This window comes from Pseudonaja textilis, chromosome Z, assembly GCF_049901715.1.
Source record: "Pseudonaja textilis isolate UNSWEBS1 chromosome Z, rPseTex1.2, whole genome shotgun sequence".
Classification (NCBI taxonomy): domain Eukaryota; kingdom Metazoa; phylum Chordata; class Lepidosauria; order Squamata; family Elapidae; genus Pseudonaja; species Pseudonaja textilis.
This window is the reverse complement of record NC_142008.1, coordinates 18,893,946-18,912,210: the sequence shown is the minus strand read 5'-3', so window position 1 is coordinate 18,912,210 and position 18,265 is coordinate 18,893,946. Positions and strand designations below refer to the sequence as shown.

Here is an 18,265-nt window from a genome sequence, read left to right as displayed (position 1 = left end):
TGTGAAAATGTTTTTCCACAGTAGTTATTCTCTGCCTGGCTTGTTGTTGAATTTGTACACACCACTGCTAAGTCTAACCTTCCACACCTTAGTGACGGTTCTCTGTTACTTCTCTATGAGGGCAGGTCATCTCTTCATATGACGTCCTCGTAGGCGTTAGCGTTCTGGCTTGAGGGCATGTGTTGTGGACGTTATGTGGGTCACCTCAGAGTACTTTATGAGGTCATTATCCATCCACACATATGTAGGTAGTACCTCTTGAGGTTGGGTGTAGGTTTCACGCTGTGCATTAGAGTTGTCTTGCCGTTGTGGCGAGAACTCTTTTGCAAATGGATTGAGTGTGCAATTGTGGTTAGTTGCATGTCAACTTGTTGAGAACTCGTAATGCGCACTGGTGGGTTAATTTGCTTGCCTGGCAGGCCATGAGCCGTTAGGTTAGGGTTGCTGATTCTGGGAAGAAAATCTCGGACTTCAGGTCGTACAACACCAGTTGGGGAAGATCTGCTGTTGGTGGGAAGTGAATATTGTATTTTAGGTCTTACAACATCCGTTGTGTGACTGAGATTTAGAGTCTGTGGTTGAGATTCACTCCTATGCTTCCCTGGTTGTGGGAGACTGCTAGGCAACTGAGGCGGTTCTATCTGCTTGTTTTGTAGCAAGTGCTGCTCATTCATGTAGGCCTTGATCCATGTTTCTGGTCTCTCTTCTCCCAACTCTTCAAGGTCGAAGGTGCAGGAGGTGTTGTCGGCCACCTTCCTCAATTCTGCCACCCGTGCTGTTTTTGTTGCCACGGCCCTTTGTCATTCGGCCAACTCCAATTGGGCCTGAACTTTGGTCAATTCTGCCTATTGATTGGCCTGGGCTTTGGCCATTTCTGCTTGTTGTTCAGCCTGGGCCTTGGCCATTTCTGCTGCTTTAGCTGCTACTGCCGCCTTCTGCTGTGTCAACTCCTCTGTTGCACGTAGATCTGCTACTGAAGCTTCTACTTCAGCCTCTGCAGCCCAGTCAGCATAACTTGCTGCATTAGAGGCCTTACATGTGCTGCTGTGACGGGAAGATGCTCTCGAGGGATGGTGAGACCCAGTAGCAGAGAATTGGCGTGAGACACTGGAACCTGCTGGCGATCTAGCCAGTTTGGGATGGAGGAAGGAGGCTTTCTTGGAATGGTGGGAGGAGGCCACGTGTGATCGAGGAGCTATGTTGGACATGGCCTGCTCCCTTGACACTTCTTCTAGCCGTAGAGTAACATGGAGTGCTGCATGGAGGGCTTTTTTGCTTTCCTCAATGCAGTCTTCGTGTTCTTTGTGAAACTCCTCAAAGCACTGGATACGTGCTTGGAGTTTTGGGTCACCCAGTCTTTTTTATTTTTTTATTTTTATTGGTTTTTAAAACAAACATAAACAAACAAACATAAAAACATCAGGCCATCTTCTATATATGTACATACAGTGTGCCGGTTGGTTTACAAATTGTTTTGTGCTTCCATTTCATAGTCTTCAATTACAATTACATTGTATATGATCTCGTATTTTCAATCCAATATTAAATACATTGGTATCATTATTAATCAATTATATGACTATACTTTTATTCATTCATGCTTTAGAAAATAATCATATTTTACTTAATTTGTTTTGTGACAATTCATATTATCATCCCAAATCTATCCTAAAATCATTTTGTAGATATAATAAGAAAAGAATACATCTTTATACATTTAGTATTTTCCAAAAGTCTGCATATTTCGTTACTATACTTTATTGTCTAACCATTGATAGAATAGATCCCAAACTTTATAAAATTGTTTATCATCCTGTTTCTAATTTCAAATGTCAATCTGCTCATTTCAGCACATTCCAATATTTTCTTAATAATTTCCTCCTGTGATGGTATTTTCTCATTTTTCTAGTTTTTAGCAAATACAATCCTAGCCGCTGTTAATACATTTACAATCAGGTATTTCAAATGTTTACTATATATTTCAGGTAAAATTCCCAATAAAAATATCTCTGGTTTCAAGTCTATATGATTTTTTGTCATTTTTTCCAACCACGTGTGGATTTTAGTCCAGTATTTTTTAGATCCACACAAGTCCACCACAAATGGTAATATGAGCCAGGTGTCTGATGACATTTCCAACATTTTTTGGATTTATTCTTGAACATTCTTGCTATTCTTGTTGGGGGAAAATGCCACCTGTAAAACATCTTATACAAATTTTCTTTATATGCTGTTGACATTGTCATTCTATAATTTTGAGACCACAATTTTTGCCATTTCTCTAGATCAATCCCATATCCAAAATTCTTCCCCCAAGCAATCATAGTTTCTTTAACTTGTTCTTCTTCTAGTTTAATTTCTAATAAATATCCATACAATTTTTTAATCACCCTTTCATCAGTACCTGTCAAAATCTTATCTAAATCAGACAGTTTATCATTGAAACCTTCTGTTTTAAAATTTTATCATACCTTGAATGTATTTGCGCATATGAAAACCAATTCATCTTTATACCTTGTACCTCTAGTTTTTGTATAGATTTAAGTTCACCCTTTTCATTCAATATTTCACCATATCTAACTGTTCCTTTTTGTATATTATAGGATAAGAAAATGCTTCAATAGTTGATAGCCAGACTGGAATTTTCAAATAACATTTTCTTTTAATCTTCTCCCAGTTTAACCACAGAGACTCCCGTATATAATGTCTTCTAAAGTACTCCTGTGTTTTAGTTCCTTTATACCAGGGGTCTCAAACTCAATTTACCTGGGGGCCATGGGAGGCAGAGGCTGGGTGAGGCTGGGCCGCACTGCAGATGTCATTTCCGCTCGGCTTCTACTTGTCAGTGGCTCCTGGTTTTGCCTTTCCCTTCCCAAGGCAACGCGGGACTGGAGCCGCGCGGAGCTGCACCGGTGGTAGCAAGTCCTGACAGCCCCAGCCGGACACCTCAGCGGAGCCGGGGAAGAACTGCCTGTTGCTGCTGCAGGCGCTGCTACGGGCGTCTGGCTGCCCAAGTAAAGAACCGCACCAGCTCAGGGCAACTGTGAGGAGCAAGAGGGGAAGCCGGACCATTGGAAAAGCGGAGCAAAGCCGGAGATTAGTAGCTGCCTCTTTTGGTGCAGAAAGCTTCCCCCAACCAGCCAGCTGGTCTCCTCCTCCTCGGCCATACAGAACAAACAGGCAGAGAAGGAGGAGAGCAGCTGGCCAGTTGGGGGAGGCTTCTTGTGCTGCGAAAGAGGCGGCTAATGATCTCCGGCTCCGCTCTGCTTCTCCAACATCTGGCGCTGCCCTGTTCTATCTGCTGGCTGCTCGGACTTGCCGGGCCCGAATGTCAGCCATGACAAGGAACGGACTTCCTTCAGCGGTCCATTCCCCCTGCGGGCCGCACTAATATTATACTTTCATATCACGGTGGGGGCTACAGGATATTGTCCTGTGGGCAGCAATTGGCCCACGGGCCGTGAGTTTGAGACCCTTGCTTTATAACATAGAAAAGCATGCCACCCCAACAACAGATCATGTCCTTCTAATGTCAACAATCTAGTATTTCTTAATGTTATCCATTCCTTAACCCACATCAAATTTGTAGCTTGGTAATACAACTCCCAATTAGGCAAACCAAATCTTCCTCTTATTCTAGCATCTTATAAAAGTTTTAACTTTATTCTGGCTTTCTTACCTTGCCATATAAATTTCAACACAATTTTATTTAAATCTTCAAAATAGTCTTTTCCAAGCCTAATTGGAATTGTTTGAAACAAATATAAAATTCTGGGTAATATATTCATCTTGATTGTTGATATTCTCTCTATTAATGACAGTTGTAAATTTTCCCATTTCGCCAAATCTAGAGCTATCTGCTGTTTAAGTTTGATATAATTATTTTCTTTTAGTGTACTGCATCTTGCTGCCAAGTATATCCGCAAGTACTTGATCTTATTCATGACCTGAATTTTCAATAGGTCTTCCAGTTCTTCCTTTTGTTTTGATAGCATATTCTTTGTCAGGATCTTTGTCTTATCTTTATTTATTTTCAAACCAGCCACCTTTCCATATGTCTCTATCTTTTCTATCAATTTTGATGCTGTTTCTAGTGGGTCTTCTAAAATAAAAACCAGATCATCTGCAAATGCTTGCAACTTAAATTCTTCCTTTTTAATTTTCATCCCTTTTATATTCTTTTCATCTCTAATATTTCTATTTAGTACTTCCAAAGTTAACACAAACAACAGAAGTGACAGTGGGCACCTCTGTCTTGTTCCTTTTCTTATATCAATAGAGTCTATCAGTTCTCCCTCTATCATTACCTTTGCTGTTTGCTTATGATATATAGCTTCTATTGCTTGAATAAATTTTCTAGCAAAGCCCATCTGTTCCAGCAGTAACAACATGAATCACCAATTCACATTATCAAATGCCTACTGTGCGTCTAGAAATATCAAAGCCATTTGTTTTTCAGGATGTGCCTCATAATATTCCAAAGTGTCCAAGATTACTCTTATGTTGTCTTTAATTTGTCTATTTGGCAGAAATCCATTTTGATCAGGATGATTAAAATTATTTAAGTATTTTTAAAATCTTTCTGCCAATATTGAAGCAAAAATTTTATAATCTGAATTTAGTAGGGAAATAGGTCTATAGTTCTTGATTTGTAATGGATTGGCCTCCTCTTTTGGAACAAGTGTAATATAAGCTTCTGACCATGATTTAGGTATCCTCTTCTTTAAAATAACTTCGTTCATAACTTCTAGCAATGGAAGATTCAACGATTCTTGTAATATTTTGTAAAATTCTGCTGGAAGTCCATCTGGGCCTGGTGCCTTTCCATTATTTTGCTTCTTGAGTGCTTCAGTTAACTCCATCGTTGTTATATTGCTTTCTAACATTGTTTCAATTTCTTTAGGTATCTGAGGAACTTAGCATTCTGTAGGTACTGTTTGACTCTTTCCTCATCAATATTCTCTTGTGTGTACAGTTTCCCATAATAGTCTTGAATGATTCCCTTCTTTACTACCATAGCAAACTTTGCCTTGATCATCTATTAATTGCAATATTTTCCTTGATTCTTTCTCCTTTCTCAATTTATATGCTAACGCTCTACCTGGTTTATTTGCATCTTCAAAGTAATTCTGTTTAGCGATTCTAATTTTCTGTGCTAATTCTTCTTTTTCTATTAGACCCATTTTATGTTTAGTTATATCCATTTTTAACTTAATGTCCTTTTTCTGTGGCATTTCTGTAGCTCTTTTTCAAGTCCTTTATACTCATCCTCTAATGCCTTAGAGGCTAATCTTTTCATGGTATTTCTTTTCCTTGTATAGTCTATTATCAAGCCTCTGGCATATGCCTTCATTGTATCCCATACATTCTGGATTGATGTACCTTCTTTTTTGTTTTCTCTAAAGAAAAAAGGCAGTTCTTTCTCCATCCACTGTGTGAAGTCTTTTTCCTTTAAAATAGTATTATTTAGCATCCGTCTAGATCAGGCTTGTCCAACCCGCGGCCCACGGGCCGCATGCGGCCCAGATCGCCTCGTAATGCGGCCCAGTGCCCACCCCAACCTTCGTGCCAGAGCCAGCGAGGTGGAGGAGGAGAGGCAGGCACGAGGCGGGGCGAGGCGAGCGCCAGGCCAAGCAGCAAGAGAAAAGGCGGGTGCCGTCAGAGCGCCACCTCCTGCTGTTGCCGCCCCCGCCCCCGCCGCTTCTGCCCCTGCCGCCGCTTCTGCCCCCACCGTCGCTGCCCCCGCTGCCGCTTCTGCCTCCACCATCGCTGCCGCTTCTGCCCCGCTGCCGCTGCCACTTCTGCCCCGCCGCCGCTTCTGCCCCGCCGCCACCCGCCACCGCCGTTTCTTCCCCTGCCACCGCTGCTGCTTCTGCCACTGCCGCCGCTTCTTCCCCACCACCGCTGCTGCTTCTGCCCCTGCTGCCGCTGCCCCCACGGCGGGGTCAGAAGCGGCAGCGGTGGCGGGGCAGAAGCGGTGGCGGAGGCGAGGGCGGCGGGGCAGAAGCAGCAGTGGGAGCAGAAGTGGCAGCGGGGCAGAAGCGGTGGCGGTGGTGGAAGAAGCGGTGGTGGCAGGGCAGAAGCAGTGGCAGGGGCAGCGGCGGTGGGGGCAGAAGCAGCAGCGATGGTGGGGGCTTCTGCCCCCGCCACTGCTGCTACTTCTGCCTTCCAGTCCTGCCTCATTCCGCCGGGCCATTTGCAGGAGAGGTAGGTGCGAGGCGGGCGAGCTTTCTCTCCCCCTCCCCCGCAAAATTTGGCCAGAAAATAAACCGTGAAAAAACTGTGATAAAAAAAACATGATAAAAAATACATAATTTTTAATAAATAATAAATAATAAAAACATCTCACCAACTTCATTTCCAAATAAATTTAATATGTTAACTATGTTTTCTATGGTTTTTTTTGGATGATCAGGTATCGTTACTGTTATTTTATTTTATGTGCGGCCCAAACCAAATTTTCATCTTCTAATGTGGCCCAGGGAAGGTGAAAGGTTGGACACCCCTGGTCTAGATCTTCTTTTTTGTCCTTTCCATTTAATTGTCATTGGATTGTGATCTGCCCAAGTACTTGTTTCAATATTTATTTCATTGAATATTAGTTAACAATTCTGTTGACATCCATATCGTATCTATTCTGGACCATGATAAGTGTCTATTTGAGTAGAAGGTGTATTGTTTAGTTTTAGCATTTCTTTCTTTCCATGTATCTTTTAAGTTTATTTCATCTACCATATTAAAAAAAAAGATTTAGGGAGAGTCTTTCTGTTTTGTTTTATTGTTTTCTGTGCTGTATAGTCCAGTTTGTTGTCTACAATTCCATTAAAATCTCCCATCATAACTATATTTAGCATAGTCCAGTTCAATTATTTTGATATGTAATTTTTTATAAAATTCTTCTTGTTTATCATTCGGAGCATAGATTGCAATCAGGAGTGTTTTCGTATTATTATCCATTATTTCCACCATTAGTATTCTTCCGTCGTCATCAGTATAAATCAATTTTGCTGGAATGGTCTCTTTAATATATAAAACCACTCCTCTTTTCTTGCATTGTGTCAAGGAGGTAAATATTTTCCCTAGTTTTGGCTGTATCAACAATTGTTCATATTGCTTTTAATATGTGCTTCTTGTAGGCAGAGTAATCAATTTTTTCTCTTCCATGGTTATATTTTATAATTAGGTTTGGCAGCTCTCGTAGATCTTGGTTCACATTATCCTTTGGCTTCCTCCTTTCCACCTACTGCACCTTCCTCTTTTTCAGTCGTCATTTGACAGTCCTCTTGGAATTCAATTAGTGAAATTTCTTTTTCTAACTCTTCCTCTTTCCCTCTGAAAAATTCCGTATAAAATGATTCAGCTTTCTCAATTGAATCAATTCTGTATCTCTGTTCTTGCCATGTGAACATTAATCCTTCTGGAATTAGCCATCTATAATTCACCTCTTTTTAAAGTAGCAATTTGGTCAAGAATCGGTATTCTCTTCTCATCTCTCTCACTCTTCTGGGTACTTGTTTCAAAACCATAATCTCCTTATCTTTATATTTCAATGTTTTCTCTCTTGCCACTTCCAATATTTTAATGGCTTTCTTTGTAAATCTGCTGTGAACTTCTCTTGATAGGCTATTTCTCATTGCATATCTTGTGAAGACTCAATAAACCTCATCTATTCTATCCATCATCTTCTCTTCAGTTATTTCCAAAGCTTCAGCCAATATTTCTATCATTATCTCAGCTAGATTTTGTCCTTTTTCTTCCTCTATGTTTTGGAATCTGAGCTAAAATTCTGATCTGTCCATCTCCCATCTCAGCATACCACTTTTATCTTGTTCAACCACAGTTAATCTGGTATCAATGTCTCCAATTTTCTTATCTCTTTGTTTATCTTCTTTAATTTTTAGTAGTCTCTCATCATACTTCATCATTATTTGTTGGATGTTCTCGACTTTTTCATCGGTTTTCCCTGTTCTTTGTTTGATGTTCTCTATTCTCTTTTCAATATTCTCTGATCTTGTTTGAATGTTTTGAATTCCTTGCATAATCATCTGTAGGGTCACTTTTTCTTTTTCTTGTTCTTTCTCTTGCCTTAACATTGTCTGTATTGAACATTGTCCTCCAGATGGCGGAGAGGAGGAAGTAGAAGTTGAAGTACTGGTAGCTGTTAATTTCCTACTCTTTTCAAACAATTCAAAATCTTCAGGTTCTTCTAGACCTTAATCCAATTTTGAAGTAACCAATTGCAATTCCAAATAAAAATAGTAGGAAAAAAGAAGCCAAATAGTAATAATAATAAAAAAAGAAAACAGAATTTCTTCAGGTTCTTGTATACCTTAATCCAATTGATTAATTAGATAACAATGAAAATTCAAAAATGAAGGAAAAAACTCTGAACATACACAAAGGAGAAAAAGTTGTAAAATCCTAAAAAAGTTGGAAAAGTGAAGAATAAAAAGCTTTAAAAAAAGGAAAAATTCTTCAGGTTCTTCAACACCTTAATCCAATTAAGAAGTCTCAAATATAAAAGACTGCATAAGAGAAAAAGAAAAAAAAGCCAGGAGATAAAAAGAAAGAAAAAACAGTATTGGAGGTAGATGGAAAAACAAAAATACCAGAAAATCAAAAGAGAAAAAAAAAAAAGGCTACTCCTTAAAAGAAAAGGAAAGGAATCATTAATACTAAACTTTTCTTTTAAAATAAAAACAAACGTAAAAAATTAACTTCCAAAGACAAGCATAAAGAAAAAAAAGCAAAGACAAGTTCCAAAGAACTAAAAGTTCAAATAGCTATTTCAAAAAGTAAACTGTTGAGGAGGGGTAGCACAGCTTAGAAAAAAATCAAGAAAACACACTGCACTTTGTTTAGTTATCCAAGGCTCTTGTTATAACACTCTTCTCCAGAAACTTATCACCTTTTCTTTTCCTATAAACTTCAACACCAGTCTTCAGCTGTTGATAGAAACCCAGAAGAGCACCTGCAATAATACTCTCACATGCTCTTCCCTCTGTCTTATCAAATAGCAATGTCCTTGAAAAAAAGTCTCAGTTCTTTCTTTCTCAGCTTTGTCTGGTCACAAGAGAAATAGAATATTTCCAAGCCTCTAGTTGGCAGTGTTACAAAGTTTCTTTGCTTTCACTTTTCCCCTGCTTTTCCAAGCAAAATGCAATAAGAATTAATAAAAAAAAGAAAAAGATATTTAGAAAAAGAAATAACTAAAAGGGAGTCTCTAGTCTAGTTACAAAATCAAAAAGGAGAAAAAAAATAGATGAAAAATAAAAAACCAGTCCAGTTTCAAAATATAAGATCATGTATAGAAAATTCAGCAATGAGGAAAAAAACATTACTTTGACATTCCTGTTTATAATCGCCGCTTAATCACTTCTGTCAAAACTTTTACAGATTCTTTCTTTTCCTTAGGGTGTCCTTTCAGATCTTAGAATAAAGAAAAAGTTCTCACCAAGCCGGCACACTCTCTCTTCCTGTTCTCTTCCGTTTCGGAGCTGTCACAACTTCAGCAGCTTTAATAGCTGCCTCTTTGCCGCTGACAAGAAGAGCTTCTCCTGGATCTACCAGGGACTTTGTGTTGTCCCTGGGATCGACAGGATGAGCTCTTCACTTTCACCGTCTCTTCGGGACAGTTTAGATCCAATAGGATCATCCAGGAGCAAAGATATCAGCAGCGATTTCAGACCTCCAAGATCGCATGCCTTATCATCATGATGCCAGCTTCGCCCTCTTCCGGGTCACCCAGTCTTGACTGGATGGACTTGAGTTTATCTTCGCTGTTTCTCCACCGTGTGAGAAGGGCATCTAGATAATCTAGCAATATGCGGATTTTCTCGGGGGGCAGCTTGTGTTTTGGGGAATCACAGATCTCCTTTAGCTCAAACCATGAGCCTGTGTGGCGGCGTTAGTGCCTCTCCCAAACTTCCCTCAAGTGTGCTTCCATGGAGTCAGTAAGCTTCTTATTCTTTCTGAGGTCGTAGGCTTCGTGAAGTCCAGCTGCCTGCCTCTGGGTTTTGGGAACCATGTTTACATCAAGGGTGGGTGGAGGGTTCGAGTCCTCTGGTACTTCAGAGACATCTGTCATGGCTGAAGAAGTTGCCATGATTCAAATTGGCAAAAAGGGGAATTTTGGAAAATTTAGTGTTTTTACGTGTAATTCCCTTTATTTTGCTAGGGGGTGCTGTGTGCAGGTAGCAGAAAGTAGGAGTTTCTGTTAAATTTAGTACTTGAGCACATAGGTGGCACTGCACAATATGGCTGCTTTTAGGGTGCGTTGTGTGCTTGCTACACAAATGGGCACAAAAGGAGGCATTATTGCTGAGCCTGAAGACGTGAGAGCAAAATGCAGGGTTGCCTGTTAGTGTTGCTTGCTACACAAGTGGGTGCTATAGGAGGTGTTGTTGCTGAGTCTGAAGATGTGAGAGCAAAACACAGGATTGCCCGTTAGTGTTGCTTGCTACACAAATTGGTGCAATAGGAGGCATTGTTGCTGAGTCTGAAGACATGAGAGCAAAACACAGGTTTGCCTGTTAGTGTTGCTTGCTAGGTCTGGAAGACACTGTTGCTAAGCACAGGTTAGGCTGCAGGTAGTACTGGAACCTTCCATTAAGGTGCTTAATGTTTCCACAATAATTAAAAAAAAAAAACAGAATTTTCATTGGTTAAACACTGGTTAAATTTGGGAAACTTCCTATAGTTTTTATAAAAATTTGTAAACAAGTTCTTATAAAAAATTGCAGACAAGTCTTTGAAGTCTCTGGGAAATTTCTCCTAGACCACCAGATGGTGCTGTGGGATGCTTTGCTTAAGTCTGTAGGGGGGTGAGCCCCAAAGGGATTTATTGCTTACTTGCTGGAAGAGAAATTCATCAAACAAATACAGCATGCAGTGTGGCCTTGTTATATTTTCAATTTTCTGGTATAGATAGGAGAAGATGGAGGCTTTCAAACTTTTAAGGAAAAAAGAATTGCTCCTTTGTTCATATAGCTGCTTGAATTAGCTTTGTGTCTTGGGGGGAGGGGAAATGGGCTCCTTTGCTTTGAAGACGGTCTTTCAGTAATGAATTACGACCGCCAACAAAACGGCCAGAGAACACAGGGCCTTTCTTAATTGCCTGTTTGAAGCAGGGCAGAGCTTAAGAAACACTGAGCTTTTCAGTTTGAATGAGCAGAGCAGTTTTGGCTTTTCTTTTAGAACACAAGAAGATACTACTTTTGACTCTTCATCTGCATTTGAAAGGAGTTTGTAGGTAGTAACTGAGAGAAGACAGGGGTACATGGGTAATATCTGGCTCCTCCCTTTGTTTTGCAAATTGGTTCTTTCTGAGTTAGGAGCTGTAACTTGAGATGCAGCACTTCTTTTGCTGAAGAGAAAAGGGGGTGAATTTGCCCCTTCTTGCAACCACAATGAGAGGTTTGAAGGAGAGAGAACCAAAGTACAAAGGAATAGCATGTACAATTACTCCTGGCTTCAAATATCTTTGTCCTTATCACAAAGTTCAAATTACTTTTGCTTCACTCTACTTCTTCCAGGAATCAAGATTAATTAACTTTCTACTGTTCTGCTTAATATGCTCTGGATGGGTATAAAGCAAACAGAGCAACTCCACAAGGCATCCATACAAAGTCTTTTTTATTGGTTCATCAGGCATCCTTATCAACTCACAGTTATGATGAGGTTCTTCTTAATGTCCAATCCTTTGCATATCTGCATTATGGTCTAGAAAGATAATAAACTCTCATTCCCATGATGATTGAAACGGTTGCATGGTAAAGGATTCAGGCAAGAGTGAGGGAGCCTCCCCCAACCCAACAAGAGCCAATTTAGTGACCAATCAGGATTACAGATGTGACCACCTGACATGGACTACATTTCCCAGGATACCTTAACTACATTTACCATGATGCATTCCCTTAAGGGGACAGCTCTCAATTTGTAACTAACTATCCCAAATCCCATTAACTCTAAACTGTCTGGACAGCACAATACAGAAAGCATGAGGAATACACAGAGTACAGAATAACAAAATACACATTTTTAAAGAAAGGCATAAAAAACATAAAATTGGTGAGCTTGGATTGTGTTGCCACTACATCCTTTTTCACCTTATTCAACCCAACTGTTGATGCTGCTAACCTTAAAGCAAATTTTTAAAATGATGTCTTTTAAAGTAAAAGTAAATTTGGTCTTTGCTCATCAAGAAAATCAGTTCCTCCCTTTCCTTTTTGTACTATCTTGGAGCATTTGATTAGAACTCAGGTTTAGGTTTCAGTAATTCTATATGTTTGGTACTCAATGGGCAATGCCTATAGAAAGTAAATTGCATATTCCTATGTAAGATTAGTGATAATTCCCAAGTAAGGGAAGATAAACAAACCCAGTGATAAATTCCTGTGTTTCCCAACAGATATTTTGCGAAAGATGTCTCTATCTTAAAAGATACAATTTTTATATTCTAGCTTCCATTCCCAAATTCTGGACCTTTCTATCAAGCAAGGGCAGTGTTGATATATACTGGTATATGAGTTGTATGTTCTCTCTTCAGAAGTTAATGAGCTTCAGAAGAAACATAATAAGGCTAAATTTGCTGCATTTCCTCTGCAATGTGAGACAGGCAGTTATTTACTGCAAAAACTCACAATTCATCCCATGTTCAGGGATTTCCACTCTTCTCCTGAGCAAAAGAAAGCCAATTCAGTCTAATGGTTAAGGCATCAGACTAGCTAGCAGAAGATCATGAGTTCAAGTCCTACCTCAGCCATGAAAGCCAGCTGGGTGACTTTGGTCAGTCATTCTCTCTCAGCCTAACCAACCTCCCTGGGTTTTTGTTGTGGGGAAAATATAGGAAGATGTATTGGATAAGTTTGTCACCTTGGCTTGTTTGTAAAAATAATAAAGGCAGGATAAAATAAATAAAAATATAAATAAAATGCCATGGTACCTTTAACTATGTACTATTTGCTTTTTGTGTGCTGGGAGGAGCACATCTACCCTGCCCTCTTCTTCTTCATCATTTCTTTAGTCATGTGAAGCAAATGGAATGAAGGAGGAGCAAGGAAAGTCAGTGGAACATTGGCTAGCCAGTTTCCCTACATTGGACAGCTGGAGCAAGTGCTGGCCAGCTTATGGAGGTGGGTGGAACATGTAGAGTACCATTCAACAGTGTGTAAACACCACTGATATTTGGGAAACAAGCCAATAGTCATTTGAACATACCTTGTCTTTCGTCTTCAGCCTAACTCTCTAAACATTACCCTTGTTGATTCTGGCATGGTATTACTTATATTTTGGCTCCCTTTTCCTAACTTTGTTCATTTTCCTTCATATATATCTGGCATATATTAATTTCTCATCTTCTTTTGTGTCAACACACCCTAACATTTCCATCCTTCCATCCAATTGATGTTTCACTGTGTCTTTCCATCTCTTATTTCTTGGAGGTGGTGCATGTTTTATCAGAATTCTAGTAATTATTCTTATACTAAACAGCATATCCAATTGCTTCAAGTGTGCATGTTTCTGACTTGCTGTTCATTTCCTTTTTTGCCCTTGCTAAATTTGCTATGACTTATTTGTATTCAAAATACCCCCCCGCATATTCATTCAGTGTATGGGTAAATGTATGAACAGATGAATAAAAACTAAACAAACTATTTCCTAATTTGGAAGCATATTTTGAATTTGGTAATCATGAACTTTTCAATTTACAAGTTAGCAAGTTGGTCAAATATTGTTCCTTTTGGGGAATAATAAACTCCTTGTTAAAATATATTATATGAATAAAAATGGAATATTTCATAGCCAGCTCTTTTCTCAGTGATGTAGTCATGGTAGAAACCTAGTATAAATGACAATGTGAGCAATGCAAGAGAATGATTATAAATATGACACCCTGACCAAGCATGATAAACAGTCCTATAGACTTAACTCCTATTTAGGACACATTAAAGATATAACTAAAGATTTAATTCATATTCAAATCAACTACCGCCCAATATAAAACATGTGCAAATCCAAAATATAGTTCAGAGGACTCTTAGAACATATGTGATTAATACTATATATCTAATCAATTAAGCAGAATAAAGTTAGAATATTATTGTAGGTATTATGTAATATATAAAGCAATTAAATAGAAAAAAAAACCTCAACATCAAAGCATATCCATATATCTCCAATATTATGCATAGGAAAAAGTATGTACATATGAAAGTACAATGTAACTTAGATGATATCAATTCATACTTTGGACATATATATTATTTCTTTCATTTATTCTTTTATATAATTGATCCTATATTTATGTATTTCTCCACATAGTACTAAATCCATAGAGTGGCTGATGGCTGGAGAAGATGAAATGATTGACAACAACTTATCCAAAAGATTTATTTACTTACTTATCCAAAAGAAAAGACCATCTTCATTCAGTTCTATTATATCCTTAATTTTACAGATACACAACTATTTTTATTTATTCATTTAATTAGCTAATTCATACTCTTTACTTCTCTTATATCTGAGACATAATATTCCATGGGCTTTGATCATCATCAGATGGACCTACTAACCCTAATCTCCACAATCCATCATTATTTTGATTAACTAAGGCTTTCATGTAACATTTAGTAAAAATATAAACCTAATATCTAGTCTTAGTCACACCTGTCCCGTATGTAAATTTTCCCACTAAGATAAGGACAGTACTGGTCAGTTTTAGCACATGTAGTTTAGTACATTAGTAAACCCAAAGCCTGATTTTATTCCAGATATGTTCATGTTATTCCATGCAAGTTAAAATTCCTATTCTGAAAATCGATATGATATTCTCTGTATCTCACCAACTCAAAGTCATGAAGTGCACTGACATAGGACACAAAGTAATTTAGCAATAAGGTAGGGTAAAAAAAATCAATCTAATGTGAGTCTTTAAAGTTTAATTAACCAGAAAAAAGATTTTAGTTGTCTCATCTAGTATAGCTAACATTTTAATATAATTCTAGAGAACCTATGATTTAAAAAAACAATACCTTGGAGAGGAAGGAGAAATAAAGTTGATTAAAAGTATGACCAAAATACAATAAAATAGAACTACAATAGTGGTATTGTGTTCATGCACCCTAAAGTTGCATTTGGCTTTTTGCAACAGCCATGTGTATTACTAACTCATATTCTGTTTGCAGTCAGTTATATGACATTTGTTAGAAATCCTGTAACCAAGCCAGGTATCACCTATCCTCTATCTGCGCATTGATTTTATTTCCTAAATTAAAATGTGTATTTTTCTGGCAAATTATTATACTATTTTAAGCCATTTCTGTAATGTAATATTATTCTGAATTTTATGTATGTTTTTTTAGATTAGCTATCTTTCCCCCTTTTACCATCTACACGTTTGATAAGGATTCATTCAGATCATGAAAATATTGGTGATAGGTGCTAGTTGAATACCAAGACTTAACTCTTGTGATACCCTACTCAATATTTTCATAATTATTTCCAGTTTGATAAGGCACAGTTCATCCTTCCTATGTACCCATTTAATGTCGTACCATTCAGTAAACATTAGGTAACTTGCTAATCAGAATACCACCGATATATTGTCAAATGCCTTGCTAGAAAATAGATAAACTTTTTTTTATTGTTTATTGTTAAATTCACAACATTTGGTGATTATTTAATTATAATTTCAATCCATTTATTTACCTTTGCATTTTCAATACAAGGACAGATAGCCCAGGCTGCGCTGGCCTGAACACCTGGGTGAGGATTTTTCAACAATGACCATAATAAGCGAACGCCATCCAAGCGATCTATTATCCTATCAGAGAGAAACATGGAAGATATTTAACTGAAAATTAGAAGATATAAAATATGTGTTTGATTAACTGAATGATAGCTTATTTATCCAAGTTCAATTTATTCCATTATATCATTAAAACCATGGATATTCTTTATGAATAGGTTTCTTATAATAATTTTTAGATATAAATAAACTTAATTTTTTTATAATTGGATGATTTTATGTACATCATTTAGAAATGTAATTGTAGATATTCAAAAATATATAGTTAATTCCTCAATAAAATAAAAATAAAATAAATGGTACTATATAGAAGGACTCTAGTAAACTTTGCAAACAAGCCATGTGACTTTTTAACAAGCTTTATGCAAAGTCAAACCAAAATTCAAACATACTGGTTTCTTTCATATAGCAATAAATATATTCCAAAACAAATATTTATGCCAAAAAAGCTATGTACTTTATATTGAGTCTATGCTTAATTTATTTAACTTGCTCTATGACATATTTTAAATATCTATGTGCTCACCTAACATTCAGAATGAAAATGGGTCACACTACCACAGTGCACTCTTTGTTGGATATGAATAACGTACAACTTGTTTCTCATGCATTCCCTAAGACAAGACTAACACTGAATACTCTGTTATAATTGCTTAAACATACTGTAATCAAAGTATCTTCATGTCTAGCTGAAAAATGGATTATCATCAGAGCCATCTTTAAACCATCTGTCTTATGTTTATATATCAATCAGTCTAGGGGATCATAACTTCATATTAAAATCCACAGAGTACTTTAAAATGGAGAGGAAGACCAAACAAAACTTAATATCCTTTACAAACTTAGTTTTGTTCAGGAAGATATGCAAAATTCAAAGCAGATGAGGTGAAGATAAAGAGACTCAAGCACACTTTGATTTATAACCTCATCTTTAATTCTAAAGTTTGTCCATGTCTCTAATTGTGGATACATTATTTTGGAAATAAAATAGATATTTTACCTATGTAGAAATCAAACAAAAACATCTAATTTATGTTTATTATGTAAAATGAGTTTGCAAGGAATGAAAAGCATAAAATCAACCTACTACATAATCATATAATTATTATAACCCAGCTAGAAAGCTTTAGGAAACACAATTTTGTCTAATGTAAGTGCAGCTTTACTTAAAATCAATGCAACCTGGTTATATAATTTTGCTTTCATCATCCAGGTAATTTGGAAAGCCTAATATTAATTTATTGCAGAGGGTTAACATCAATTTCAAACATTACATAATACAGACAAATTTATATTGCCAGCATAGATAAAAAGTTGCAAAAATAAAAGTTTTGCCTGGAAACTAGGAAATAAAATTTTAGACTAACAAATAATTTAAAAAGTTGATAGCAATAAAATGAAAAGCTATTTAAGAAACATGTGATAGAGTAGGGTGTCAAAGTGGTGGCCCACAGGCTGGATGCATCACGCGCAGTCTAAACCTCCCTGATGATATGTCACGTGATGACAATGTCATGCAGCGAGTTTGACACTGGTGTGATTTGATAATATTTTACAAATATGTATATGTTTTGTAACATTTTACAATCAATACATACATACATACACACACATGCACACACACACACACTATTCAATAGCAGTTAGTTTCAATGTCTTTTTAATTATATCTTAAACTATCTTACTTCTAAAAACCAGCTCTTAGTTTTAGCAGTTTAGAATGAGGCAGCCAAGCCTGACAGTAATCTGATCAAGATCTCTCAACAAGGCCATATATGACAGTGGTTTCCAAACTTCTATGTCTTCAAAAATCTGCATTATATCAACTGTACCATACTACTATTTAATAAGGTAAAATTTTACTTTTTTGATTTGATTCGACCCATCCAGTTACAGATTTGAAATATTCTGTTGCTATTGCTATAGCATTACATTATTCTGTCTGCCTTATCTCCACTGTTTTCTATTCACATTTTCCACTTTCTGACAACGCTAAAACTTTCATTATCTGTACATGTTCATGTAATCAACTTTGAACTACAAGTCCAGAAATCCTAAATAGGATTTACATCTCACATGACATCTGCTGGGGCTTTATAAATGGAGCATAGTATCTTCCCCTTAGTGTAACTGTGACGTCCCGCATCAAACTACAGATCACATGATGACCTACTATATGCTTGTTCTGACCTAGGCTTCCCCAACAGCATGAAGCTGACTCCTCATCCTGATAAAACCCTGTTATTTAGTTTACAGTGAATTCCTCTCTAGCAAAGTCCTGGCCAACAGTTTTCAAGATATTTCACAATTACAGACCTTTATCAGGCTTGGAGAGTTGCCAGACCAATATCTTTCAGATGCCATACTGTAGCAGACAATATTTGTCAAGATTGCAGGAACAGATCTTCACCCAAATGAATTGTCTCCTGCAAAACCCCACTCCCCTTTCACTCCTCT

General features: G+C 37.4%; 1 protein-coding gene across 4 annotated transcripts in view; it reads right to left on the bottom strand.

The window, feature by feature from the left end:
* The window catches only part of ODAD2 (outer dynein arm docking complex subunit 2), a 97,543-nt gene that overhangs the window by 23,159 nt on the left and 56,119 nt on the right, over window positions 1–18,265 (bottom strand). For 3 of the 4 annotated variants that reach the window (XM_026710019.2, XM_087916876.1, XM_087916879.1), the window contains one exon: window positions 15,709–15,823. The exons of the other annotated variant lie outside the window; for it this stretch is intronic. In XM_026710019.2, the coding sequence (XP_026565804.1) occupies window positions 15,709–15,823 (115 nt within the window). The remainder of the gene's footprint in view (window positions 1–15,708; window positions 15,824–18,265) is intronic. 4 annotated transcript variants of the gene reach the window in all.